Source organism: Abramis brama (genome assembly GCF_963993115.1).
Source record: "Abramis brama genome assembly, chromosome: 3".
NCBI lineage: Eukaryota > Metazoa > Chordata > Actinopteri > Cypriniformes > Leuciscidae > Abramis > Abramis brama.
The window spans coordinates 39,366,917-39,393,873 of NC_139965.1; the positions used below are offsets into that span (position 1 = coordinate 39,366,917).

Genomic DNA, 26,957 nt, shown 5'->3' on the forward strand with positions numbered 1-26,957 from the left:
CAACCTAGCAAATAAAGGACCAGAATTATTTGGAGTTTAATATAACAAGCTACAGTTCCTTAAAAGGTTTCCATTTTCAGATAAACATTGAAAATTAAATGATGCTGTTAGAGTCTGAAGTAGGGATGGGGCCGATCCGATCCAGTATCGGTATCGGGACCCGATACCAGCGTAATTCACGTATCGGATTTTCCCGATCCAACCTGCGGAGATATCCGATATCCATGAGTCATGTCTGCGCTTTAATGTTGTCTGCTGAAATGACTCTAAAAGTCATTCCCGCCGGCGAGTCTGCTAGCTGGCAGCAAACTGCGGAATGGATTTCCTGAATGGAGGCGCGGCTCAATGAGACACAGAGTTATGAGAGAAATCCGTTCCGCAGTTTGCGGCTAGCCACATGTCCGCTTTGTGTAAATACTTCACACTGGAAACGCCGCAGAGCAAGACAGCTAACGTTAAATGCAATGTTTGCAAAGCCATGATTCAGAGCTCTTTAAAGCTCCCTCGCGTCGTACAACACAGCGAACGCAATCAAACATTTTAAAAAGCACCACGTTACTGTGCGTTCACACCAAACGCGAATAGCGCGTAAAATTCGCGTCTAGTTGGACGCTTGATGCTGATGTTGATCGAGCATTCATCGAGAGAGTTACTGCATCGGAGCGAGGATCACCCTTCAGATAGTGTGTGTGTGTGTGTGTAAGCTGTTTACACTTGCACTTTTCTTATATTTCAAGACTCTAGTATTTGACATTTTGCGAATGTAATAAATATTGACATTACAATCAATTTGAAACCCTTAAAGTTGCATATTTGTTTTCAGAATGGGATTTTTCCTGTTAACAGTATTTCCTGTTTTTTTACTTCCTTTTCTGACCTTATAATTTACCTCAAGTTGCCTTTTGGGACATACATGCATACATACATACATACATAGCCTACATACATATCATACTTGCATGTTGAGAGAAGTTTATTTCAGCATCATATAAAATAAACAATAATGATAACAAAAATATTAAAGCAAACACAGCTCTGGTATCGGAATAGTATCGGTATCGGCCGATATCTAAATTCAGGTATCGGGATCGGATCGGAAGTGAAAAAATGTGGATCGGTGCATCCCTAGTCTGAAGGTTAGGTTAGCACTATTTTTAGTCCACTGCTACCATCCAGAGTCCATTGTGTGATCTGCCAGAAAATCTGATCCACACTCTTACATGAATTTTTTGATTAGACAAAATTTCTTTTTTATTTTGTGGGAGTTTGTCCAGACATGCTTTAAAATGTAAATTTATCATAGCCTTTAAAAAAAATGAAAATTCGGTCACTCATTACTCACTTTCATTACTCACCCTCATGTCATTCCAAACTCGTAAGACTTTCATTCATCTTCGGAACACAAATGAAGATCTTTTTGATGAAATCTAAGAGCCTTCTGTCCCTCCATTGACAGCTACGCAACTACCACTTTGACGCTTCAAAAAGTTCATAAAGATATTGTAAAACTAATCCATGTGAATGAAAGTCCAAATTGTCTAAAGAGACTCGATCAATTTATATGATGAACAGATTGAATTTAGGCTTTTATTCATTTATAAACATTGATCAGCAAACAAACAGAAGCTCAACCGAACCTGCTTGACGTGATAACAAACCTCTTGCTGAAGCTCAAATGTGCTGTGTAACACAAGAATGAACCTCATTGGTTCTTGCGGAAGCTCAAACATGCTGCGTAACACAAGAATATACTTCATTGGTTCTTGAGGAAGCTCAAATGTGCGTAACACAAGAATGAACCTCATTGGTTCTTGAGGAAGTTCAAACGTGCGTAACACACAAGAATGAACCTCATTGGTTCTTGAGGAAGCTCAAACATGCGTAACACGAGAATGAACCTCATTGGTTCTCGCACATCAAGCGAACATGCTTGTGCTTCCGTTTACCACAACTGATGTGTGAGTTAATGAATGTTTATATGTGACTAAAAGCCAAAATTCAATCTGTTTATCATATCAACTGAGGCTCTTTATAAAATTTGGACTAAAACGCTCAATACATATGGATTAGTTTTACGATCTCTTTATGAACTTTTTGAAGTGAGAGTATGTGAGGACTCGGAGCCCAGTCAAATCCTCAGTGTGCTATTTAAGTCCACACGCCCTTGCTCCTATCTCACTGCTGTGAAAATGACCCTATAGAAACCGTATAGAAGGATCTAAAGCAGTGACGTTTTAAACAGCCAATGAGAGCTATGTGCTTATTATAGCCTAATAATGCACAGGGTCACATATTTTGTGTGTGTGTGTTTCAACTGTGCGATGCTGGATTTACATTTTCAGCAAGAGAGAGGATTTTTTCACCCTTTTCAGAAATGCTGCAATGCGTCGTGCAGCACCAAGACTGGGTCAGTGTAACGCAGCTGGCGGCAATAGCCAGCTCACCATCCCCATGGCAACAGCCAATAGATTTGCTTGCAGGAGCTTTGCAATATTGTTTTGATTAAATGGAATTGGGAAGACTGCTTTCACAGGATTAGTGTATTCTTGCACAGGAGCGGGAAGAGACAATGAACGGAAAACAGTAATTAAATGCATGGAGGCAGTAATTGCATCATTCCAGTAGGGTGCAACCTTTATCTCTTATGTTTCTCAATATCAGATGCAAAATTCTTCAAAATAAATTGTATTGTCAATAAACATTTTTTTTAAAACATTCGTTGTTTTCAACAACAAAAAAATATATTTTCTTTTAGGACAGAGACTTTTGCAATACAAGAGTGATGTCCTGGAGACTGTTGTGTTGGTGAATCCTTCTGAGGAGAATATTGCTATAGAGGTAATTGTAAAAAAGCAATTTTTTTCTCTCTCCAAGTTCTTTCAACATTTTATTTGCATGCAACCACATACTCATCTAAGATATCAATTATACCGTTAAACTGTTAAAGGCACAATATGTAAGATTTTTGCATTAAAATATCCAAAAACCACTAGCACAGTGTTATATATTTTGTTGACTTGTGTACTTACATTATCCCAAATGTTACCAACAATGTTTAAATCAAGAGAAATCAGCTATTTTAATCAGTGTAACGTCCCTTCTCATTGCTCCACCTGTCAATGACGTCATATCCGTTTTACCCTCGATTTTACTTCCATAGAAGCAATGGAAACACCACAGATGCTTTAAAATATATTGTATTTATTTGACAGGTGAGCAACTGTATGAGTTATAATTCAGCACTTGCTGAATTTTTCATTATAATGAAATAAAATAATGTGAATTTAAGTCATCAAAAGTAACTGCAACAAAGTTTAAGTTCAGGGAGGAAGGAGGCGGGAACTGGCAAACGTTAAATGTAACTTTAATTATAATAGACATAAACAACAAAAATGAAAGGAGTGCCAGCAGCCAACTGCGGCATATAGGCTTAGCATAATTAAAACAGCAACGTAAAAAACGTTTTACACCTGGTATTAAGATGCGTTTTGGTCGATTGGATCACAAGTAGACAAAGGAGACACATACCCGTTTACATCTGGTGTTTTAATCCGTCTCTTTTGTCCACTTTCAACCACTTCTGCCCTGATTTCTTTGAGGGGAGGGTCTATGGGTGGGTAAATGTATAGTTTTTTTTCAGATCTTTCGATGTAATGGACGAAATAAGCTCACGCAATTTACATATGTACGATGGAAAAACACACAGAGAGCAGAAGCTGTCGTTTCTCCTCTGATAGCTGCAAGACCACGGCGAATGCTGCAAGTGCGTGTTCGAAATCAGGAATGGTGAAAGAACATTGTGCTTGGTACATTTCTCATCTTCAAACCAAACTTGGGTCTTCAGCTGACAAAGTTTAAATCCTACCAGGTTAGCGCGCTTCCCGTAATGTTTACGTGTTAAGGACCTCTAGAAGTGGTTGAAAGTAGTCAAGCGCCAAACATTTTAGACTCCGTTTTTAGCACCTGTATTTAGTGTCGTCCACTTGTGATCCGATCGACTAAACCGCATCTTAATACTAGGTGTAAACAGGGCCTCAAATACATCAGCTCATCCATGAACATGATTTCTGCCTTGAGTCCCGTCAGATTGCTTTCCATCTGCTGCCTGTGGAGGTGAAGACAACAACTCCCATGATTTCATGCTTATTAATTGCGTCATCAAGCTACACTTTTGTTATTGTTTTGAATAAGCAACCTCTAGTAGTGAAACTTACATACTGTGCCTTTAAATATAACAATAAATGCATTATCTTTCTTTTCTAGTTCAGAACACTGCTCTGTGACTCAGCAGGACATAAGTTATTGGTCCTAAGTGGGCAAAGTACTGAACAGACTGGTGACATTATCCTGCAAAGTGGAGTGTTTGGTTGGAAAAATTTCTCTGACATTCTCTCAAGTCGTAGGGTAAGTAGCTATTGCACCATAATACTTCACACAGCACTTAAGCATTTACTTTTTTTTTTTTTTTTATTGAACTTTTAAGAAACATTTTTCTTTCTTTCTTTGTAGATTAAAGATCTCTTAAACCAGCCATCCACAGGTCAGCAAGCCTGTTTGACTGTGTCCTGTAAAGGAGAGGGGGGCTGGAGCTCCCTAGAGTACGTACAGGACCAGAGCTTACTGAAGTACAGACTGAACCCTGAGCCTGTGTTGCCTGAGATGGAAGGTGTGAGCGAGTTCACAGAATATGTCTCTGAGACAGTGGATGTTCCCTCTCCTTTTGAGCTCCTGGAACCACCAACCTCAGGAGGGTTCCTCAAGTTGTCCAAGCCATGCTGCTATATCTTTCCTGGAGGACGGGGCGACTCTGCTTTGTTTGCTGTCAATGGCTTTAATATTTTGATTGATGGTGGATCAGACAGAAAGTCTTGTTTCTGGAAGCTGGTCAGACATTTGGATAGGATTGATTCTGTTCTCCTTACCCATATAGGGGCAGATAATCTCCCTGGCATAAATGAACTGTTACAGAGAAAAATCGCAGAGCAGGAGCAAGAGAAGAGCCCTGGTTCAAATACCTATGGAGACTGGATGAAAAACCTGATCTCACCAGAGCTTGGTGTTGTGTTCTTTAATGTTCCAGAAAAGCTGAAGATGCCTGAATCCACGCTGAAAGCAAAGAGGAGCATTGAGGAGGCCTCTCTTACATTGCAGTACCTTCACAAACTAGGCATCAAACCTGAGCCTCTATATAGAGTTGTAAGCAACACAATTGAGCCTTTAACACTCTTTCACAAGTTGGGTGTTGGTAAACTAGACATGTATATTCTGAATCCTCTCAAGGACAGTAAGGAAATGCAGTTCTTCATGCAGAAGTGGGCTGGTAATAGTAAAGCTAAAACTGGCATTGTCCTGTCCAATGGCAAAGAGGCTGAGATTTCTGTTCCTTACCTCACATCAGTGACAGCTCTGGTTGTGTGGGTACCTGCCAGTCCAACTGAAAAGATTGTGAGAGTACTGTTTCCTGGAAATGCCCCACAAAACAAAATATTTGAGGGGCTGGAAAAGCTGAGGCATCTCGATTTCTTGCGATATCCAGTTGCCACTCAAAAGGACATGTCATCTGGAGCTCCACCTCCACTGATTAAACAAACTAAAATGAAGCTGAGAACTGATAGCAAAGAAAGTCTAAAATCATCCACTAAAATGTCTTCCACTACAAAAGCGAGCAAGAAAGAGGCAAATGAAGATATTGAGTCAAAGAGTGAATCTGTAAAGGAGAACTTGAAAGTTGAAAAGAAAGAGAAGAAAATGAAAGAGACTGTTAAAACTCCGAAACCACTGAAACCTAAGACGGCGTCACCCGATTCACTTAAGCAAGAGAAAAAGAAACTACAGAGAGAAAAATCTCCTAAAAAACATATCAAGGAGAGGGCATCTAAGACGGAGGAAAAGAAGGATCAGGAAAAGATAGACACAAAGAAAGAAAAAACAGATGTAAAAAAAGAGGGCATAGTTAAAAAAGAACTCAAAAGTAAAGAGGAGAAGAAAAAAGAAAAAGAAAAAATTAAGCCAGAGTTGAGAAAAATCACAAAACCTGACTTAAAGCCTTTCACCCCTGAGGTGAGGAAGACTCTGAACAAAGCAAAGGTTCAAGTGAAGCCTAAAACAGAAAAAACTAAAGCTGCAAAGGAGCAAGAAAACAGGCCAGCTGCTAAACAAGCTTCAGTGGTGAAACGGGAGAGTGATAGGTCCTTAGTCTCCTCCCCAGAGGATCTTACCAAGGATTTTGAAGCCTTGCGACTGGAAGAGGAGCTTTCCAAGCCCAAAGAGAGCAAAATACTCCCAAATCTGCAGTCTGCAATGGACACTGTTGTCCCTCACATTGAATCTCCTGATGAAGGAATAACTACAACTGATGTTGAGACAGAGTCCCCTCATGAGGAAAGGGTACCATATGGAGTAAACACAAATAAACACCCCTCTAAAGCCACTGATAGATTTGAGGATGAATGTGCTACTACAGAAGATGACATCGAGGATGACTATACCGCAAAACTGAAAAGTGCTAAAACATCTGACTTTGTGGAGATGGGTGAAGTTAAAAAATGGCAAGAAAATACTAAAGAAGATAAAGAGTTTGAAATGAAACCCAAAAAGAGTGAAAGTGAAGAAGATGAGGATGTGATTGAGAAAGCAGAGATAGAGGAAGCAGAGGATATAGTTCATGAGACGGAGCTCAAGTACAAGTCAGATGAGGCTAGGAAAGAAAAACTTGGAAAGGACTGGGAGACAAAACAAAGTGACATTAAATCTGCCAAACCGCTGGGTGCTGCAGAGCATATTTCTTTCATCCAAGATGAGACCATTCCAGGCTACTCTGAGACAGAGCAGACCATCTCTGATGAGGAAATTAATGAGGAGACAGAGGAGAGAATCCCACATCTTCAGTATGATGTCGGCTCTTATGACATCTCAGTTCCTGATGAACCAGGGACTTTTGACACCATCCATGGCATGAAACCACCAACCATATCTGTTGCTTCTGAGTTTTCATCAAAGGGTTTTGCAGTAGACCAGGAGCCAGTTCTGTCAGCTTATGCATCCAATATAATTGCGGCTCCATTGGCTGAAGAAGAGCATATATCATCAGCCACCTCCATCACCGAATATGATAAATTATCATCCTTTGCAACATCTGTTACTGAAGATCAGTCTATAGCATCTGTGACAGCACCACCTACTGAAGATGCAGGAAAAAGCTCTTTACTCTTAGATACTATAAATAGTATACCATCGTCCGGACAGACAGATGCCACTCACGGAAAGGAGTACCTCCACTCTGCTGGAACTATATCTCCAACTTCTTCTTTAGAGGAGGACAAATGTTTTAAATCACCTCCTTCAGAGGAATATCTACCCATTGTGCCAGAAACAGAACCTACAGTGAAGGCTACAGTTCCCACAAATTATGAGGATGAAGAGGATGAGGAAGAGGATGAGGATCAGACACCAAATGTTGATATGCCACTTGGAAAGATCCATGAGGGTTACGCATCTGCTGCCATGCTCCAAGACATTGAAAAAGCTTCTGATACCTTTCCCTCATCGGCTGCGCCTATTTCTCCTCCTGTGATGTATTTTGGCACACAAGAAAAGGGACTCTCACTCTCTAAGGATGAATCTAAATTGGGCGCCTCTGATAAAAGTTTGTCCTTCTCACCAAATTTGCCTTGCACCTCAGAGACGAGTATTATCTCAGAGAGTGAAGAAAGATGCCTCAGCCCAGATGACAGCACTGTGAGGTTTGCCTCACCTACACAATCAGGACCGACCAGCAGTAGCTACTCTCCCACTGAGGAAAGGTCACAAAAGCCACTGATTATGGACAAAGATGAAAAACTAGACAAGGAGACTTTTGACTCTCAGAGGTATATGACCCAAGATGCTCCTGCTGACAAAACGTCTGAAAGTGTGAAAATAATTGATGATGAAGTGGACCCTTTTGGAAAGGGGTTCTCTAGCACTAAAACTACAATATGTGACTCTGAAGAGGACGAAGATGAAGATAAAGATGATTATTATGGAAAGGGAAGCTCTAAAGTGTGTGGTAAAGCTAAATACATAGAGGAGAGGGAGTGCACTTTTCTTGATGAAGAATATTCCAATGAGGCAACACTCCTAAAAGAGGAGAAGCTGTTTGAAAATGAGAAAGAATCTGTGGATAAGGAAGATAAACCACAAAATGTGACCTACTTGGACCATGAGCACAAATCCCAGATGCTCAACTCAGGAGAGGAAGATGAAAGTGAAACTGAGGATGGTACTTACTCAAGCGTAAAAGGACCACAGGACAAGTTAGATTCCATGTCAGCAAACCAAGGCAAAAAAGATGCGTCATTCTCAGAGATAGATGACCCAAACGTGATCTCTAAAGACAGCGATAAAAGTGTCCACTTCAACTTATATTCCTTCCCAGAGTGTGAGAAAGGCCTCAAAGGGGAATTTGAGAGGGTGGTTAGGCAAGATACACCGTATGTCGGGAAAAGTTTTACATATTCTGATGTGTATGACAGTAAATCAAGTTCAGTGGATTCCTACTCTCCAAATCTGCCAGCTGAGCACACTTTTGATGATACTGATGTTACTCTAAAGAAAACAGAAAAGGAGGATTCCATAGAATCTTCCACTGGCAAACTTTCTGACTTTAAAGCATCAGATGCAAAGGAAACATCATTAGCTTCATATAGTGAAACACAAAGTGTCTACGGGACACCACAGTTTAGAGATAAACCTGAAGGAACATTCTCTGAGGAAATAAATAAAGTTGAAGAAAAGACAATTGAGAAAACCTCACCTGCTTCAGCAGAGAGAGACCCCTTTTCAGTTAAATTTGAAAAGCCAGATTTCAGTGGGATGGCAGAGGTTGGTGCATCACAATCAGCCCATTATGCAGCTGACAGCTTCATCTCTGATTACAGTGCTAAAAGTACGAGTTCTATGTTAGGCCAATCTACATTTAGCACAAAAGAAGTAATAGCTGGAAACATGAAGATGTTTGCTGATGGAGAGGATGAGGATGAAGAGGACGATGAAGATGATGATGATGAGGAGGATGTAAGTGATAGTGATACTGAAAAAGGTGCCAAAGACAGACAAGAGAAAGATGCCCAGTGCCCACTGACTAGTGCTATCAGCACTGTACCTACTCAATTCCAGGATGAAAAGAAAGACACCATTACTAATGACTACAGCTTTGGCTCTGAAACCTATGGGAAATCTCTAGGTTCATCAACATTTGAATCCACTCTAAGCCATGAGGGCCCCAAGGACTCATTTCAAACTGCTAAAGGTGATGCCTCATCTTTTCCCAATGAAAGTCAAATGACAATCTCCTCTGGATTTGAACATTCTTCAAGTGAGCAGAAAAATAAGTTTGTAGAAAATGATGAGAAATTTGTCAAGTCATATTTGCCCCTCTCAACAAAGTCTGCTGAAGATAAATACTCTACTCACTATGATGGCAAAGATATTGATTTTGACAAGCAGAAGACACCAGATGCAGCAGAGAAAAAAACAGCAGACCCTGTTTCATTGGGCATCGGTTACACAACTATGTCAGCCACAGCATACTCTTCTTCCTCTTCTTACAGTCATTCTTCATCAGCTTCAGCATCTCTGTCCACAAGCCACCAGTTTGGGGATGAGTTAGAGACTCCAGCCTGTACTGGAATAGAGTACTCATCTTTCAAAGATGAACATTCACCAGTAGTTGATTCACCCTTTTCCAGTTCTGGAGGGCAGGCTAAGGATGAATATTTAGAAGTGTCCGAGAAACTGACTCCTGCAACCACTACTGCCGAATCCACCCCTAGTCTTGCAAGATTCTCACCATTATCACCCTTTGAGGAGATCAAACCTTTCCCTCCACATGCTGGTACTTGTGTAAGTGATAAGAAAGATCCTGCTTATTCTACAAGCAATATCTCAGATCAAGGCCCACAAACTCAGTGCTTTTATAAGCCGGAGTGGGACGAGGACTCAAGATTACAAGCTGAATTTGGTGCAACTGGACCTTATTCCTCAATCCCTCCGACCACACAGAAAGACACCATGCCTGAAGATCTGTATGGTGCTTCATCAACACTGACATTTGAGTGCCCTGAAAAACAGTACTATGAAGACACAGAGAGTAGTGAAGAGGAGGATGATTATATGTACGAAACTGAACAACATAAACTTCAGTACCAAAGATCTGCACTTACAGCTCAAGCAGACAAGAAAGATGCCTCCTTTTCCTTGGGTGAGACAATAACAAAGGACATATCTTCTGGTTTGGGAGCCACTATCCCAGATGCACTTACATCATATCCTTCCTCTTTCCCTGAGGCCAGAAAACCAGACACAACAAATGGGCCTGCAGAAGTTAGTTTGAGTGCACCAGAGGCTTTTGGTGGAACCAGCAAGTTGGGGATAGGCTTGCCAAAAACGGAGACAAAATGCCAAGAATTTGATGTAAAGAAAATTAGGAGTCCAGGTGAATGGGAAGTGCAGCAGAAACGAGACATCTACCCAGGGGCATCCCCACCTCACTATCGACATGAAGATGAGTATGAAGAAGAAGAAGAGACTGAGCCAGAGCACCCAGCCCGTCCTCTTTCCCTCTCCACAGACCAACCTTTCCAACCCTCTTATTATGCAGACGATCCAAGCAGACACGATGATGACTCTGACTATCCTACAGATGTTGGTATCCGTCCACATTCATCCAAAGCTTCCCCAGGCTATTCTTCCTGTGAGTACAAGCAGAGGAGAGGAGACACATCTCCATCATTTATCAACCCAAGCTTATGCCAACTTTCAAGTGACGAAGAAAATGAGGAACAGAGAAGCCAAGCATCTGATCAACAGCAACCTTCTGGGAAGACAAGATCTCACAAACAACCTCGCCACCAATCTCACAGTCATCATGGCGAGGACAGTGAATTGCAACGCTTCTCTGGAGCCTTGGCTGCTGGGATTAGTGCCAGTGGGGAGGACACCCCTCCAACTTCTGTCAGTGAGCCGTTGCATTCCCAGTCAGATTCTGATGTTCCACCAGGTACGGAAGAGTATCCATCGATCACAGCAGAAAGAAATAATGACTCTGATGAGGATGCAGATTACCTGCCTGTAGATAAATCATCTGGAGCTTATGGGGGGAAGCACTACTCATCTATGTCACCTAATAAAAATCATGATCCCCTCCCATCACCAATGAGGGACCCTGCTCCTTATTCCCCTCACCCTGATGTATGTATGGTTGATCCCGAGGCTCTGTCAAGCATAACAGACAAACCAGTCAAGAAAGATACCAAAACAAAGGGTTTACGTAAATTAAGTAAAACAAAGTCCTCATCTCCTGCTCGGAAGACTGATGCCAGGCGGAAGAAGTCCCCATCCAAGGAACCCTCCACTCACACCACCTCTCTTAGGAAGAAGGACATGGATGATGATCTGTCAAGGTCAAGCCACAACACAGGCAAAGGTCTTGTCAATGGCCTTAAGAACAGTGCAGGTATGAACAAACATCTTATATATATGCAGATCAAGATGAGCTGTTGTTTTGTTTGCCAACATTACACCGACAGCTAATTTTTGTGAATTTTAATTGTTTCTTAAAAGGTTCAAATTCTGCAAAATTCAGTGCAGCTGTGCCCCCTGGTCCTCCTATCTATGTGGATCTGGCCTACATTCCCAACCACTGCAGTGCTAAAAATGTGGACCAGGAGTTTTTCAAACGTGTTCGCTCTTCATATTATGTAGTGAGTGGAAACGACTCCAGCAGTGGAGAACCGAGCCGTAGTGTACTAGACGCCTTGCTAGAGGGAAAGGCACAGTGGGGATCCAATCTACAGGTATAATATTTCTTAATTGGTCTCTCTGTTTGTCTCTCTATAGATATCAACATTGGAAGTTTATAATTTGCTGATTAATTTGATGGATATTCTATGGATGCTATGCATATACAGTAAATGGGGGGTCAATGAATGAAGCTCACTGTGCTATTACTAATACTTTGCTATACTATTTCTCTTACTCTTACTCTGTACAATTTGTAGGTAACATTGATACCTACTCATGACTCAGAAGTGACCCGTGAGTGGTATCAGCAGACCCATGAGAAGCAACAGGAGCTGAAAATCATGGTCCTGGCCAGCAGCAGCACAGTTGTGATGCAGGACGAGTCGTTCCCTGCCTGCAAAATAGAGTTCTAAATTCAACATGGCTCCCAGGTTCACATCTTTACTCTCAAATGGTCCGTTACAGCCTTAATTGTAGTTTACTCAATTTATTTTTAACTTCCCATGGTTTAAAACAGCACATGTTGTCTATTGCCGTAAAAACCCAAACCTAAATTATCATTTAGAATGCAAGAGAACAAAAGGAAGACGTGCCTTCACTTTTCAGGGTGGCTTTTCCCTTTACGTTGCACAACACATACATACAAACATAAGGTAATAGATTTCTTGCTGAAAATTCTTAACCCTTAGATTTTCGGCCAAATTTGTTTAAACTAGTTTTTATGGTCACATTATCAGTCATAGTTTTATACTGAACAAGGTTACCAAACGAGTGTGCTAAATACAATAAAGTTGATATATACTGTATAGCCTTGTTTACAATGATATTTAACTGAAGCACAAGTATACCTCTTTACTTATTTTTGAACAAAAGCACCAGAAAGTCACCAAATACTGCTTCTCAACTGGATTAGATACCCCTGCTTTCATCTGATTAGTTCATGTACACTTTCTTATTTCAATGAAACTGTTGCTATGAGGCCCTGATTTATATATCCTTCAAGCTTCATCCTCTTACATAGCACAAACACACACTCTACATGTAAAACAATCTTCTATTAATCAAGGTTTCCCACATTCAGATACCTACTGTGCAAATGGCAATTGAGGCTATATAACTCAGCAGAGAGTTTAACAAATACCTGGGTGCTAGTATTTCACAAATAGGAATTTAGGTAACAAAAAAGATGAAGAGATTTAAAAATAAACAAATAAAAATGCATATGCTGGACATGTAGTTGTGCTGCAACTTATGTGCTTTGCACAAAATGACTTTACATTCCTGACCTTGCTTTGAATTTGTATAGTAGAATGACAGCATCAGCAACATTCAATTAATAATAGTAATTAAAGATTGCTACTAGATCGGGACAAAATTCTGTTTGTAAATGAATGCTGAAACACAATTGAATAAAGAAAAATGTTTAGATGGTAGGTTTATTGTCAACACTAAATAACAGAGGGGAAGTATTGGAGTCAAATCTTATTTTCTCATTAAATGATGTATAAAGTGTATGTTCACAGAGTTTATGATTATTTTTAGTGTTTATGACATTAAGAAGTATGTTTTATTCCTAATTTCGTCCGATTTTGAAGAAAATTCTTTATCACCTTGTAATGATTTCCCCTTGATTTCTATTGGTTATAAAATGTATATAAGACAAAATTGCTTAATGTAAAGGAATGGTAAGAAAGGATGACTGAGGAAATGCAAGCCAAAGTTGCCGGCAATGGAAATGCATGGTATTCAATGAATACATTTATGTATGAAAGTTTTTTCCATGTTTTTGCATAGGGTTATATGACATAAGTGAGCTACAGATACTGCACTTAAACCTATTCCAAAAATGTTATTGTGTGTTCAAGGTTATTCAAAGCAAATTGTGTCTTTTATATGAGACATAAACCTTTATCTTAACCGGTACTGCAAGAGCTGTTGTTTTCCAATCAATAAGCGATGATATAGGTGACATTTTGAAATATAAAAGGAATTTCTTGATTCAAAGACTGGCAAGTTCACTACACTGTAAAAAGTGATCAGTTGACTTAACTTTAAAAAAAGTGAAGAAACATTTTGCCTTAAAATGATTAAGTAATAAACTTAATGCGTAATTGAAAAAATTAAGTTATGTGAACTTGACAATTCCACATAACTTAATTTTTTCAATTATGCTTTAAGTTGATTTACTTAATAATTTGAATGCAACAGGTTCCCACTTTTTTTTTAAGTTTTAAGTTTTTTTGTTTGTTTTTTGTCTCTCTGTTCAGAATTAGCAGTGATGGACAGAAAACATGCTGTCATAATACGCCCGGAATTGCAAACGTTTTTCTTTGTGCATTTTTAAGGTTTAAAAATATCTGATCATATGACACTACGGCTCTTGCCACAGAGCAGGATCAAAGATGAAAGGAATAATGATCTTGTGTCGTTGACTAATGGATAGAAAACTCTGTAAAAGTACTGTATGCACTGCATGTATATTACCACGAGGTAACAGCCTGAACATGCATTTAAGCACTGCTATGCTTTTAGGTCCTTGGCTCAATTCATTTCTATATTAAAGAAGGAAGGTTGTAAGTGAAAACTTTTTTTTTTCTTTTTTTTTTCATTTGGGTCAAAATTGAATCTTTAATATTCATACTGTTCACAAGATTTTAGTTTTTACAATTCTGATTTACATAGTCTCTGTTATTGGTCTATAAGATTTGATTGTTCATTCATTGGAGAAAAGTCCATATTTACATATAGACAAAATGAGAGAATACTGTATGGTTCAGCACACTCCTTTATATTTCTCTGAGGAACAATGTATGAGGATACACGGTTAATGCTTGCCTCTAATGTTTTTAAGGTGCTGTAACTTTTGAGCTACTGGTTATTTGGCTGTGCTGCAGAGATGTTCTGCGTGACATGGTGAAACCCAGATGTGACTTCGCAGTACCACAGAAAACAAAACAAACGCATACAAGTACCAGACTGCAGACTGCCAGATCAAGTGACTAGATCACTGATCACATTTTATATTCAAGATTTGTAAGTGTCTTGTGTGATTTATTTATTTATTTATTCATTTTTTGAAGATGACGACTATATGTTTCGAAAAAGTTTGAAAAATAAAATAGCCGTGATGTGCTGTGCAAAACATCCCTTAGTTGCAATGTTGAGTTCGCCATCTCAGTAGAATCAAAACTGAAATATAGCATTCCATTGAGCCTAGCTGTTTAATGCATGTGATCTTAATTTCGAACTTGTATGTAATAGTTCATAGTTATATTAAATAAAGTACTATTTTAAACATATTTAAAATGATAAGGCACATATAACCAGGCCGCGCTATCATTTCCAGCGTGCAGTGTTGTTAAGAAAATGTAGACTTGGATTTATTTTTCATTTTTTCATGTTTTCATTGCGTTTGCTTTTATTTTTCTCTCTCTTTATGTGCAATACTCTGTATCTTTCTTTAAGCTCTCTAAATGAGTGTCTACAAATATGTTGTAGAAAGGTAAACCTGATAATCACTAATAAAATATGTTAATGGAAAAATATATCAACAGGTTTTTGCCTTTCCTTGAGTCAGCTGTCAGAATCATGGAATGTCTCCCACGAAAATCTAATGCGAGTATACACTTTGGTAACACTTTATTTTCATTGAAATAACACTTTTATTTCAATAGTCCACTTTAGACATTCTACTAACTATAAGTAACTTTGCAACTGCATGTCAACTTATTCTACTAACCCTATAACTTACAGTCTACTAATACTCAGTCTACAGTAACTCTTATAAGAGTATGTAGTTACATGACATGTAGTTGCAAAGTTAATTACAGTTAGTAGAATGTTTGGACCATCGAAATAAAGTGTAACCACACTTTTATTGTGGATTTACTTTTAAGTAAAATAAATTAAAAGTACATATGCCAAACATTATGTAGTTTTATACAGAGTTATGTTAGTAAGATACTATTATAGTTTTTATCAATATTTTGAATTAGTTTTAATTTGAGTAAGCTTAAAAAAAATGTCGTGTTTATTGCAGTTAAACTAATGTTTCCTTGGCAACTAGTTGAAATAAACAATTTTAAGGTTTTTTTATAGGCTATATTTTCTTTATTTCAGTTCATGTTTATTCAATTAATTATTTTATGGTTTTACATATGTGCAGTTTGATATAAAACACTGAATATTGATTAAATTGAATACTTTATTTCGATTTCAAGCCTGATAAGACTCGTTTTGATTCATTTACTGCAGTAAACAGCTTGAATAATATTAAAGCAAAGAATGTTCTAGAATTTTTAACACATTGACATGATTCAAGGGTTTGAAAGAATAGCAGCCTGAAAGAAAAGCGAGCTGAATTCACATGACGATGACATCACTGTCTGGGTCACATGCCTATTATCTCTTCTTCCCCTCCCTGTCTGTTTCTGAGAGAAAGGCAGGGAAATGAACAACAACAGCAGTGTTAAAGAAAACAGAAAGCAGTGCTTGGCACAGCAGCGGGATATGCCAACAATGCCCGTACTGTTCAGTGATCCTAATCATATGGAAATAAATACATTTTGGATTCTGTTTGCTGGTGGGACTTGAATTCAGATGTATTATTAATGTGTGATATACTATGAAGATTGTTCACTATGCCTTGTTGAATATGTGTTTCGGTTGCGGTAAACAGAAGAAAAACCCTCCAGGTGGTGAAGGATAAGAACCTCGCTGTCATGCCAACGAGTACGAGGATGAATAACGGTTAGAGATAATGATGCTTACGCAAGTGTACACCAATTGAGACAGTAAATTAAGTATTGAAAATATGGAAATGTCAGACCTTAGCGAGGAAAATCAAGTGAAATAAGGTCCACTTGTTAAATACAGAGAAACCTGGTGCTTGTTTTTATATCTAATCAGTGCAGTTCACACATAAGAAGTCATGAAAAGACAATTGTTTTCTGTAGACAATGCCATTTTTATTTGAAACACTGTAAATCAAAGTGGCATTTAATACTACAGCACAGACGGCATACAGCACCAACAGTACGACACGTTTGAGTTGAATCTATCAGAGGCAGATGCTTTAATATGTCAGTGATTATAGAAACAGTTGTCAGTGGGTTCAGTGTGCTTCGCTGTACTCTGAGCAGAATGGAATATTTCAGACGCTGAAATGCTCTTCTCTAGATTCTAGAGGTCTTGCAAGCTCAGTGGTCCCACATCAGTGAGAGTCAGTTACTTTTACACACACATTCTGCATGCTCAGTAAACAACGTCCACTATCCAAGGTTTACTTAATGTTTTTATCCTGAACAGGTTCAGATCAAAAGAAAAACAGTACAGTATATGCTTCTGAAAAGCATCATCTTTCTCTCTTTTTTTAAACAGTAAGCAGACAAAACAATTTTTTTTTTGTGTGTGTGTGTGTGTGTGTGTGTGTGTCATGGTAATCTCGGTACACGACACTCTTCATTTGATTTCAAACAGGAGGGTCACGGTACAAAAAAGTTTTTCATTTGTCAAAAAGGTGAAGCGAGAGAAATGTAGTTGAAATGAAGACCACTATTTCATTTAAAACCGCGAGAGCACTGTATGTTTTACAAAAATAAAAAATAAAATATAAAAAAACGAGACTTACTCATCTGCAGTCTCATTGTTAAAAGTAAGCTGCATATTAGTCAATAAATATATATATATATATAGACTAAATATATATATGTATTTTATAATGATTTAATAAATTATGACAGTGGTTTAGCAAGCTTTGGCAAACGGTAATAAAATGGTAGCGTTAATTTAAAGGAATAGTTCACTAAAAAAAATAACATTCTGTCATCATTTGCTCACTCTCGTGTTCCAAACCCATAGGACTTTTGTTCATCTTCAGAACACAAATGAAGGTATTTTTAATTAAACTTGAGAGATGTCCCTCCATTGAAAGTAAATTTCAAAATATTGATATTCAAAAATATTCAAAAAAAGTAAAAGAAATATTGGCAAGTATTCTGAAAACACATGATTTCTTTATATGATGAACAGATTTAATTTAGGCTTTTGTTTACATAAAAACATTGATTAATACACATACATAGAGCACATCAAATATGGAAAATGGAAGCTCAAACGTGCTTGAACCAATGAAATTTCAGCTTGAGCTTCCATTTACCATATTTGATGTGCTCTATGTATGTGTGTTGATCAATGTTTATGTGTGAATAAATGCCTAAATTAAATCTGTTCATCATTTAAAGTGATTGCGTTTCTTCAGAAGACTTGATTCGCTTGATTCATACACATGGATTACTTTTACAACGTCTTTATGACCTTTTTAAAGCAAAAAGTTTCCAGTGGAGGGCCAGAAACTTGGAGTCAAGGGCCAGTCTTATGGGTTTGGAACGACATGAGAGTGAGTTTTTTTCAGAATCTTAATTTTTTGGTGAACTATCCCTTTAATATGCATTTAGCTGTGTAAGTTCATTATTCAAGAGCTTGACTAAGTACTTTAGCAAACACAAACTAGTATCAAATATCACGTCCCTTTGAAAAATATCTTCCAGACCAGCTAATGAAGAAAAAAATGCAGTCGTTTGGAGACAAGGAAGATAATATGTGCACGTAAAAATGTTTCAGTGCGTCTAACAGCTTATGTTTGCTCACTGGCCGTAGGACTAGAGTGATGCTTTACACGGGAAGCATCTCTGAATAACACTACAGAATTAAACACATGGAGAGTTTATTACGATTTTTAACGGGAGCATTTGAACTTCAAGTTCAAAAGGTGACAATCGCAGGGAGGGCCTCCATTTATTCCCTTAAATTACGTAGGCGAATCCCACTTTGACTTGTTTGGGACTTTATAAAGGTCTGAGGCACTACAGCGAGAGCATGCTGGGATGGGACGAAGGGTGCACGTGTATGTGGGAGCTGCCCGGTCTGCGTTTCCTTCACGGCTCAGGCACATGTGGAGCTCCCACCTCCAGTGGCGTCCCAGGGTGTGGCAGGGTCCCCCCCCACACATCAACCGTTTCCTGTGTATCAAAGAACTCATCCGGCTCGTCGGGCGTGAGCGGGGTCTGGGCGCTGGAGCCGGCCTCCGAGCTGCTCTCTCTGAGCTCCAGAAGCACAGGCAGGGAGCCGGGCATCCCGCAAAAGGACTCCGTCAGCGGACTGTCTGCCAAGAGAGAGCAGGGAGGAGTGGGATCCGCAGGGGCCGGACTTGACACTTCATCACGGCAGGGGCTCTCTGTCAGACACTGGCCAGCAGAGTCTGCGCCGTCCGCTTCTATTTCACTGGGTTTCTCCGGGATGGGAGATGGTATGGAGGGTAGGGGGTCTTCAGAGGGGAGGCTGGTTTCAGACGTGGAAGACACACAGTGGCTGTTGTTGTGAGGGGTCGGGTGGATCTCCTCGCTGCTCTGCGGCGTGAGGGTGATCTTCTCACTGAAGCTGAAGCGAGGAGATGTGTCAGCCGTGGTGGGAGACGAGGGGCCGGCGCTCGACACTGTACTTGAGGGACCACTGCTGTCTGCATGGAGAAACACACACACAAACACACACCATTATTTGGTCTATTCTGCAAAACAGGTGCTGTTTGTGTAAAAGATGACTTCAGACTTGTTTTTTTTAAATGCATCAAGAAAAATCCAGTAACTTTATTTTACTTTGACGTTTTTTTTAACTAATTCTCTCATCATGAGGATGCCTTTTTTTGCCTGCTCAACCCCTGTTTTCACTACTCCTTGATGTATTAGCAAAATATACACAGTTTAATTTAAAGATATATGAAAATTAAAAGCTAGCAATTATCTTTATTCTTTCTATTTATATATTTTTTGGATTTTAGTGGACATACTGTATTATTAAAAAGAATCAGCTCTGTTACCGTGACTTTGTATAGTAAAAAACTGATCATTGAAAAGTGTATATTTGTTGAAATCAACAGTAAATCCTTATTCTAAGAAGCAAAATCGTGAGCACGAGGCTGTCGTTTACTGCCAACCCTGTTACCTTACATAATTATATCCCAACATACATGTAAATGTATGAATTTAGCTTGCAATGTGTTACATATGTTGGATGGACCAGATATTTAAATGATGTTTAAATGTTAACAAATATCATTGTCCCATGCCGAGTGCTGAGAGTATTCTCCATGTGAATTAGCTTAGGGTAGCAGTACTTACACCAGGGCGGCCGATCAGAGCGCTGGCGCATTGAAACAGAGGAGGACAGCACTCTGTGAGGCATGTAAGATTCCCCTGTGGGCTGATTCTGGGAGTCAAACATGGCTGAGAAAGCTACAGAAGCGGAGACAAGCGCACACAATTAGGACACAAGTGCATTATATTACAGTATCAAAAGAATTGAGAGTGACCTAAACATATCCCATGTTATTAGTCATTTTCTGGGTTACTTAAATCCATGTAGAGTGGTGTTATGGGCATCACCTCTGGTTGTCCTGGTGTGGGAATCTCCTGCATTCTCACACACGGCCGTCAGGAACTCGTTGACTTGTTTTAGTGAGAGCGAATTGTGGAGGGTCTCGAGGGGGTAGATGGAGGGCACCATGGAGCAGCCTTCAAAACCTACAGATGAGAGAAGTGATGAGAGAAAACAGTCCTCTATTCAGACATCAGTGTACACCCAAGAAAAACTCAACAGTCTATAACCACTGAACCAATGACAATAGTCATTCCACCTACTGCCAAACCCTTGTTAGTGACAGAACCACAGGCGGGAAACATTCAGACATACATGCACACAAACAAACCCACCTCATCCTCTTACCATTCATTCAAGACTTGGTACATACAGTATTACATAGGAAATCTAAATCTACATTCAAAAATGAAGACTAATACATAATCTGGTAGAAATGTAGCTACACACACACACACACACACAACTTTAAGTAAAACAAAAAAAGTTCCATTGTTAATGAATTGTTAGTCTCTATGCACTTCTTTTAGTTGGAAAAACCAAACTCTTAATGTAGATGAAAGCAACACGCGTAAATTAGGAGGGAGCTGGCAGAGACGGGAATAAAAACAGGAATGGATGTGAGAACTGCACCTGCAGATCATCATGTAATCGGTGCATTCATTTTATAAAAGGAGACATGTATTTCATGACAAAACATCACTTCTGACTATTACTTATGAAAATGGAGAATATAAATAAAAAACAAGCAAGAGTATGATTATGTATGAAGTAATAGCGATTTAAATAATTATTGAGAGTTTAATACATTAAGAATTTGGAAATTAATAACTCACATTTGGAACAGAAATTTACAATATTCCTTTTTCTTTCAAATCATATGCCACTATCATGCAAGTCAGTCACTGTAACTGTTACTTTGATACGTCAGAGAGTCGATGCGACTGTAAGCTGACACAGTTGCAATCAGATGCCACTGGCATGCGTCTGCCACACAACACACCCCAGCGAACAGCAGCGAGAGCGAGAGATCACTCCTAATGCTTCTCCATCCTCTTCTCTGAACAGCGCTAAATTCAACATCAAAACATGTTTCAATCTGTTCTGTCCTCTTTCTAAACGCTGGTCTGAATAGCTTGCAAGAGTACCAGCACAGGTGACCTTCTTAAGGGCTAATTTATTAATTCAATCCATCTGGGAGCGTTAACAAAAGTCAATTACAATCTTTTGTATGGTGGAATAAATAAGAATTGGTTAAAAAAAAAAATCTGAAATATCACCTACAAAAAATATTGCATGTTATTTAGTTCCCTTTCATTAGCTCATTTTCATTCCACTACCATTTAAAAGTTTGGGGTCGGTAAGATTTTTGAATGTATCTGAAAGACATCTCTTATGTTCACCATGGCTCCATTTATTTGATCAAAAATAAATAAAAACAGTAATATTGTGACTTATTATCACCATTTAAAATTCCAGTTTTCTGGATATATTTAAAAATGTAATTTATTCTTGTGATGGCAAAGCTGAATTTTCAGCAGCCATTACTCAGTCTTCAGTGTCACGTCCTTAATTTTGCTTAAAATGTTTGTGCAAACCGTTTTTTTTTAAATTATTTTCTTTAATGACTAGGAAAAAAAAAACGGCATTTATTTTTAATTGGAAAAATTTTGTAACAATGTAAAAGTCTTTACTGTCACTTTAATTTAATTTAATTGAATGTGTCCTTGCTGAATAAATGTATTAATTACTTAAAAAAAATTAAAAAAATATTACTGACCCCAAACTTTTGAACGGTAGCGTATTTTTAACAAGAAAACAGCTTAGCAAATTAAGCAATTTTACATTAAGCACAAGATTAATCACAATTTTTTAAAATGTCCTTTTCCTGATAGCCCTAAAAAAATATTCACAATCTACATAAACTTCATTAAGTTAAAGAAAAAAAACAAGAGCTGTGTCACTGCAAGCTGCTTTCCCCAATAACACAGGCATGCTTCAAACAGCAGAGGCGCTAGAGCAAAGCTGAGGCCATTACTGCAGTCACGGCACAGCAGGGCACGGTACGACCTCCGCAGGGCTGACCGTAGAGGTACTCTAGTGGGTCCTGGCCAGAGATTAACCAGTTGCGGAAGAGGCGGAGATGGTAGGAGCATTGATGGAGGTGGTGGGCAAAAGCACTGTCCAAACAGAACGGGTGGCCAATATTGGGGTCGTTGGAAAAGCGCCTCAGCAGCTGGGCTACCTGTTGCTCTTCCAGGGGTTCTGAGGAAGAAGAGGCAAAGCAGGGAAGAGAAGAATGGGGAGTAGGGGTTGGAAAGCAGATGGGTGAGGGCATGGGGTCCTCATGGGTACAGAGATTACCGTTTCATTACTTAGCATGCTATCAGAACAACTCCCCACAATAGGTCTGACAGCGTTTAATAGACACTTCTCCACATTTAAACACACCTAAACATGGGCCTGAGCAACTGGTCACCAGCAGGTAATCCCAAGCAAACACACAGCAGCACTTAAGTCCGTTGTAGTCCACCGCCTTCATCCACAATGTACAGTTCAATGCACAGAGAGTGCAAAGGAAACAGTACCATCTCCTGGAGTCAACATTCATCGCTTAAGGCACAAGACCACAAGGGATTCAAGGAACAACTCACTAAGCTATACACAGACATGGTCTACATTCCCACACTGGTGACATGGTCTACATTCCCACACTTCTAAACAGATCTACTTTTCCTCACACTGTGAGTTCTTCAGCGTGCACACGGACACCGTGTAGTTAAATTAAATCAATCGTCCTGACTGGATTAAAGCTGCACAGTGGTATAAAGATCTATCATTACCTGAGCCAGACCACCATAGAGGTGGATAAACTGCCACAGCAGAAGTGTCATCCTGTGTGCCTGAAGTGAATACAGTGCTCAGTGGAGTCAAACATCACAGTCCGACTAGACTACTACACCATGAGAAGGTCACATCATTACAAAAAATATACACAAAAACTTTGTGGTCAGTAAGATTTTTTTTTTTTTTTTTTTTAAAGAAAATAATACTTTTATTCAGCAAGGATGCATTAAATTGACCAAAAGTGACAGTAAATACATTTATAATATTACAAAAGATTTCTGTTTCTTTTGAACTTTTTATTCATCTTTCAATCCTGAGAAATATATAACCTTCGACAAAAATAGTAAGCAGCACAACTGTTTTCAACACTAGTAATAAACGTGTCTTCAGCAGCAAATCAGCATATTAGAATGATTTCTGAAGGACCACGTGGCACTGAAGTCTGAAGAAAATTCAGCTTTGAACAAGGACCAAAGGAGCAAATTACATTTTATAATACATTACAATAGAAAACCGTTATTTTATATTGTAATAATATTACTGTATTTTTGACCAAATAAATGCAGCCTTGATGAGCATAAGAGACATTTAAAAATCTCTTACTGACCCCAATTTTTTTAGTTTAAAGGTCATTTTTATACACTTTTAACATAGATTGTTGGTAATGTTCCTGATTGATACTAATATAGTTAGACAAATGACCCTATTCTATCTGAATATTTGATTATTTAAAAATTGTAATTGCTACTTATTTAAATAATTTAAAAATATTACAAAAATGATTTTGTTTGTAGTTTTGTTGTAAATGTTGCTAATGAATGCAGTTTATAAAGAATCTTTTACGAGCCGAGGCAATGAAAAATCAGGCTCAGCGGCATGAATGCATACTTGAGTTTCATTAGGTTCATAGTCTTTGTCATTAGATCATAACCAATTGTTCCAACACAAACACACATTTGTTCATAGTGTGCATTTTCTAATTACTTCAGTTGTTTTTATAGTAAATCAGTAAATTATATTTGCTACACCCAACACTACTCGTTACAGAAACCTTTCGGCCTTTTTGGATTTTAATTAAAACATTATACAATCTCTTTATAAGCCGTTTCATCATGTGCACCATTGGGAAGGGCCCACAATGTAGAAGATTGCAGGTTTAACTATCCTTGTGGTGACATTTGATACCCATCTGACCCACATTTACACACTTACCGGGAAAACACAAAAGTATAATAATTAGGCTGAATGAATTTAATTTGTTTAAACTAAAGAGTGTGCACTCATTTCAGAGACATGAAGGCAAATGAGTATTTCTTATTAACTACAGAGACATAATTAGGTTGGACGAAAGGCTCCTACGTGAAAGGCTTCGAGAGCTGGATGGCTGGGAATGTGTGGTGGGTAGAGAGTGTGGGATCTGGCAGGGAATGGGATTGTGTAGGTGGATCAGGGACCATCTTAAGCTTTGCATGAGATGTACTGAACACATACAGGACTGTGTCCAAATACACCTACATAACACACTGCAGTAATTCACATCAGTTTACAAGCAGCTCTTTTGCATTGTTCTTGACCTTTGTTATCACCTCCATTCAGGTTTGTTTATGCTAGACAACATCTCCGGACATCCTTTTGATCACAACATATGGAAGACGATTATTTTCCAGAGAGAGAAATACACTGATATCATCTTAACCAACATAACATAAACATGCAGATTATGCACAGCGCATGTGTCTATAAATTAAGTGTTGAGAACCACAAAAGACGCTGGCTAGGAGTTCATCTGTTTCTGCAACTCTCATTAACTGAAGATTTCAATTTGAAAGAAATGCTAGTCGTTTTTAGCATTTCCAAATATAATGGCCTCTTTTACTGTAGACAGACTGTAGATGTAGAGCGCTGAGATTTTAAGCTGCCTCCCATGAAGAATCAAAGGGAAACAGGGTAAAATACTCCTTGGCTTCATAACTCGACATTCACAACATTTAACATAATTACAGTGCACAACCACATTGAATTTAAATAAAAAAGAGAGAAGATTAATGGGGTAAAAGAGTGTCAGGTGAACCACTTCCCAGTGAACAATCCCCGTCTGCTATTAAAACCTGTCAAAACAGTGAAAAACACTGTTCATTAATACGAGAGCTAACAGGGGAAAGGTTTAATCACCAGTGTACTGTCCAGTAGTGGCTCAGATTCATTATCTTGAATATCTATTCATAATTGTACACTTAAAAAAAAAAAAAAAAAAAAAAAAAAAAAATCATCATCTTAGTATCTCAGTATTTTTGTTATTGTTTTCATAGAAATGATCACAATCTAAATTCAATTACTTTACAACATCGTACAAAATATTACAACTTGATTTCAGAGAATATATATTATCACTTTATTTTTCTCAGTGAATTTGCTAATTGTTTTTTAATAACCTAATTCAATATATTCTCTCTGACATACACTGCTGTTCAAATATAATGAATCTTATGTAATTTTGCTTCCCAAATGTAAAACCAGACAAAAATACTGATATAAGAACATGATATTTTTTGCAGCGTACTACACTCACCGCCCCACAGACTTGTGCACATACAAGCACAGGAAACACAAACACGTGCTTAAACTCATCCACACAAACAGTCAATCGTAAACTGATTAACATAGAGTCACTGGGTGCGAGTGAGAGTTGTCCGCAGGAGGTTTCAGATAGCGACAGTGGTGTATGTGGAAAGGGTAAGAGGCTGGTTGAATGTTTAAAAAGATGGCAGAAATCACGTGAAAGAAAACAAAACCAACAGAAATTTCCGAAATGAAAAGAGGCTTCCATTGGCATGCAAAACAAAGGGAGGTGGAGAAAAAGAAAAAGTGGAAATATACTTGAAGAGAAGCAGACGTACCATTAGTCGGATGCTTTGCAAACGACACAGAAAATCGCTTTACTGCCGGCATAGACAACAACTCTGAGGAAATAAAAAAGGTCACTAGTTACCATTTTTACAGTACACCTGTATAGGATGGGGATGGTGTTACAGAGCTGAAGGTGTGAGACTGTCAAGGATAGTAGGGTGAGGAGTGTAGTAGGGCTGGGTTTCTACTGTGACTACAGCAGGATACAGACTCAGAAACACTGGGACAGGAAGCAGGAAGAGCAGCGTTTAGTGTCTCAATGTGATTTAGACTTTTAGCTAAAGAGTGAGAATGTTTCATATTACGAGGAAGATGTTAATCTCACAGATGGGTTCAACTGAGGCTATTCCTATTCAAGTAAAAAAAGAAAAAAGAAAATGACAATAAGAAGACAGATCTTTATCTGCTTAATTGTCTTCACAGAGTCACCACAGTGAATGAGTGGATCTATTTATAACGCTTTAGCTACAGTAATATTTTGGGCTTGTCACTTTATGGGCACTTCTCTACTATAAATACAGATGCCATCTTATCAGACGTCATCTCTCTGAACAAACAAAATGGTGGACAGAAGCATGAAAAGCTTGAGACGGTCAGATCAACCCCTTACCTATGTCATTTAAGCGGCTCTGAGAGCCTGTAGCGTAACAGCAATGCCTTCACAGGACACAACCACACACAACAGTGAAGACAAAGAAACTAGGGAATGACCAGCCAGTCCTAGAGACCAGCCAGAGGTTTAAAATGAAGCTAATAAGGATAAATGAACAGGCTCATGTATACGATAGTAACAAATGAGAAAGTAAAGTTAGAACTTAGAACTGCAAAACTGCAGTAAAGAAAACAGGACACAGGAAATGGGAACTGAAACGGGGAGAACGCCAAACAATGTGACACTGACACCTTGTGGACAAAGTGTTTCACCAGGAGCGTAAAAACTGAACATTCTGGAAGGAATCGGTATGTAAGAGCACTCCAAAGAGCACTGAATC

At 38.7% G+C, this 26,957-nt stretch overlaps 2 protein-coding genes across 11 annotated transcripts in view; one reads left to right on the top strand and one right to left on the bottom strand.

The window, feature by feature from the left end:
* The window catches only part of map1aa (microtubule-associated protein 1Aa), a 29,708-nt gene extending 14,382 nt beyond the window's left edge, over window positions 1–15,326 (top strand). For 2 of the 3 annotated variants that reach the window (XM_084108988.1, XM_084108990.1), the window contains 6 exons: window positions 2,756–2,838; window positions 4,264–4,404; window positions 4,510–11,494; window positions 11,602–11,834; window positions 12,039–12,235; window positions 14,633–15,326. In XM_084108988.1, the coding sequence (XP_083965114.1) occupies window positions 4,660–11,494; window positions 11,602–11,834; window positions 12,039–12,194 (7,224 nt within the window). In that variant the 5' untranslated portion in view covers window positions 2,756–2,838; window positions 4,264–4,404; window positions 4,510–4,659 and the 3' untranslated portion in view covers window positions 12,195–12,235; window positions 14,633–15,326. The remainder of the gene's footprint in view (window positions 1–2,755; window positions 2,839–4,263; window positions 4,405–4,509; window positions 11,495–11,601; window positions 11,835–12,038; window positions 12,236–14,632) is intronic. The other variant, XM_084108989.1, reaches the window with a different exon arrangement.
* A 2,835-nt stretch (window positions 15,327–18,161) lies between these two features.
* Window positions 18,162–26,957, bottom strand: part of ppip5k1a (diphosphoinositol pentakisphosphate kinase 1a) — a 32,438-nt gene continuing 23,642 nt past the window's right edge. For 3 of the 8 annotated variants that reach the window (XM_084108960.1, XM_084108958.1, XM_084108957.1), the window contains 4 exons: window positions 25,956–26,018; window positions 20,220–20,357; window positions 19,956–20,069; window positions 18,162–19,297 (listed from right to left, as the gene is read on the bottom strand). In XM_084108960.1, the coding sequence (XP_083965086.1) occupies window positions 18,717–19,297; window positions 19,956–20,069; window positions 20,220–20,357; window positions 25,956–26,018 (896 nt within the window). In that variant the 3' untranslated portion in view covers window positions 18,162–18,716. Of the gene's footprint in view, window positions 19,298–19,955; window positions 20,070–20,219; window positions 20,358–22,249; window positions 22,477–25,955; window positions 26,019–26,957 lie in introns of all 8 variants that reach the window. The other 5 variants (XM_084108956.1, XM_084108955.1, XM_084108961.1 and 2 more) reach the window with 3 other exon arrangements.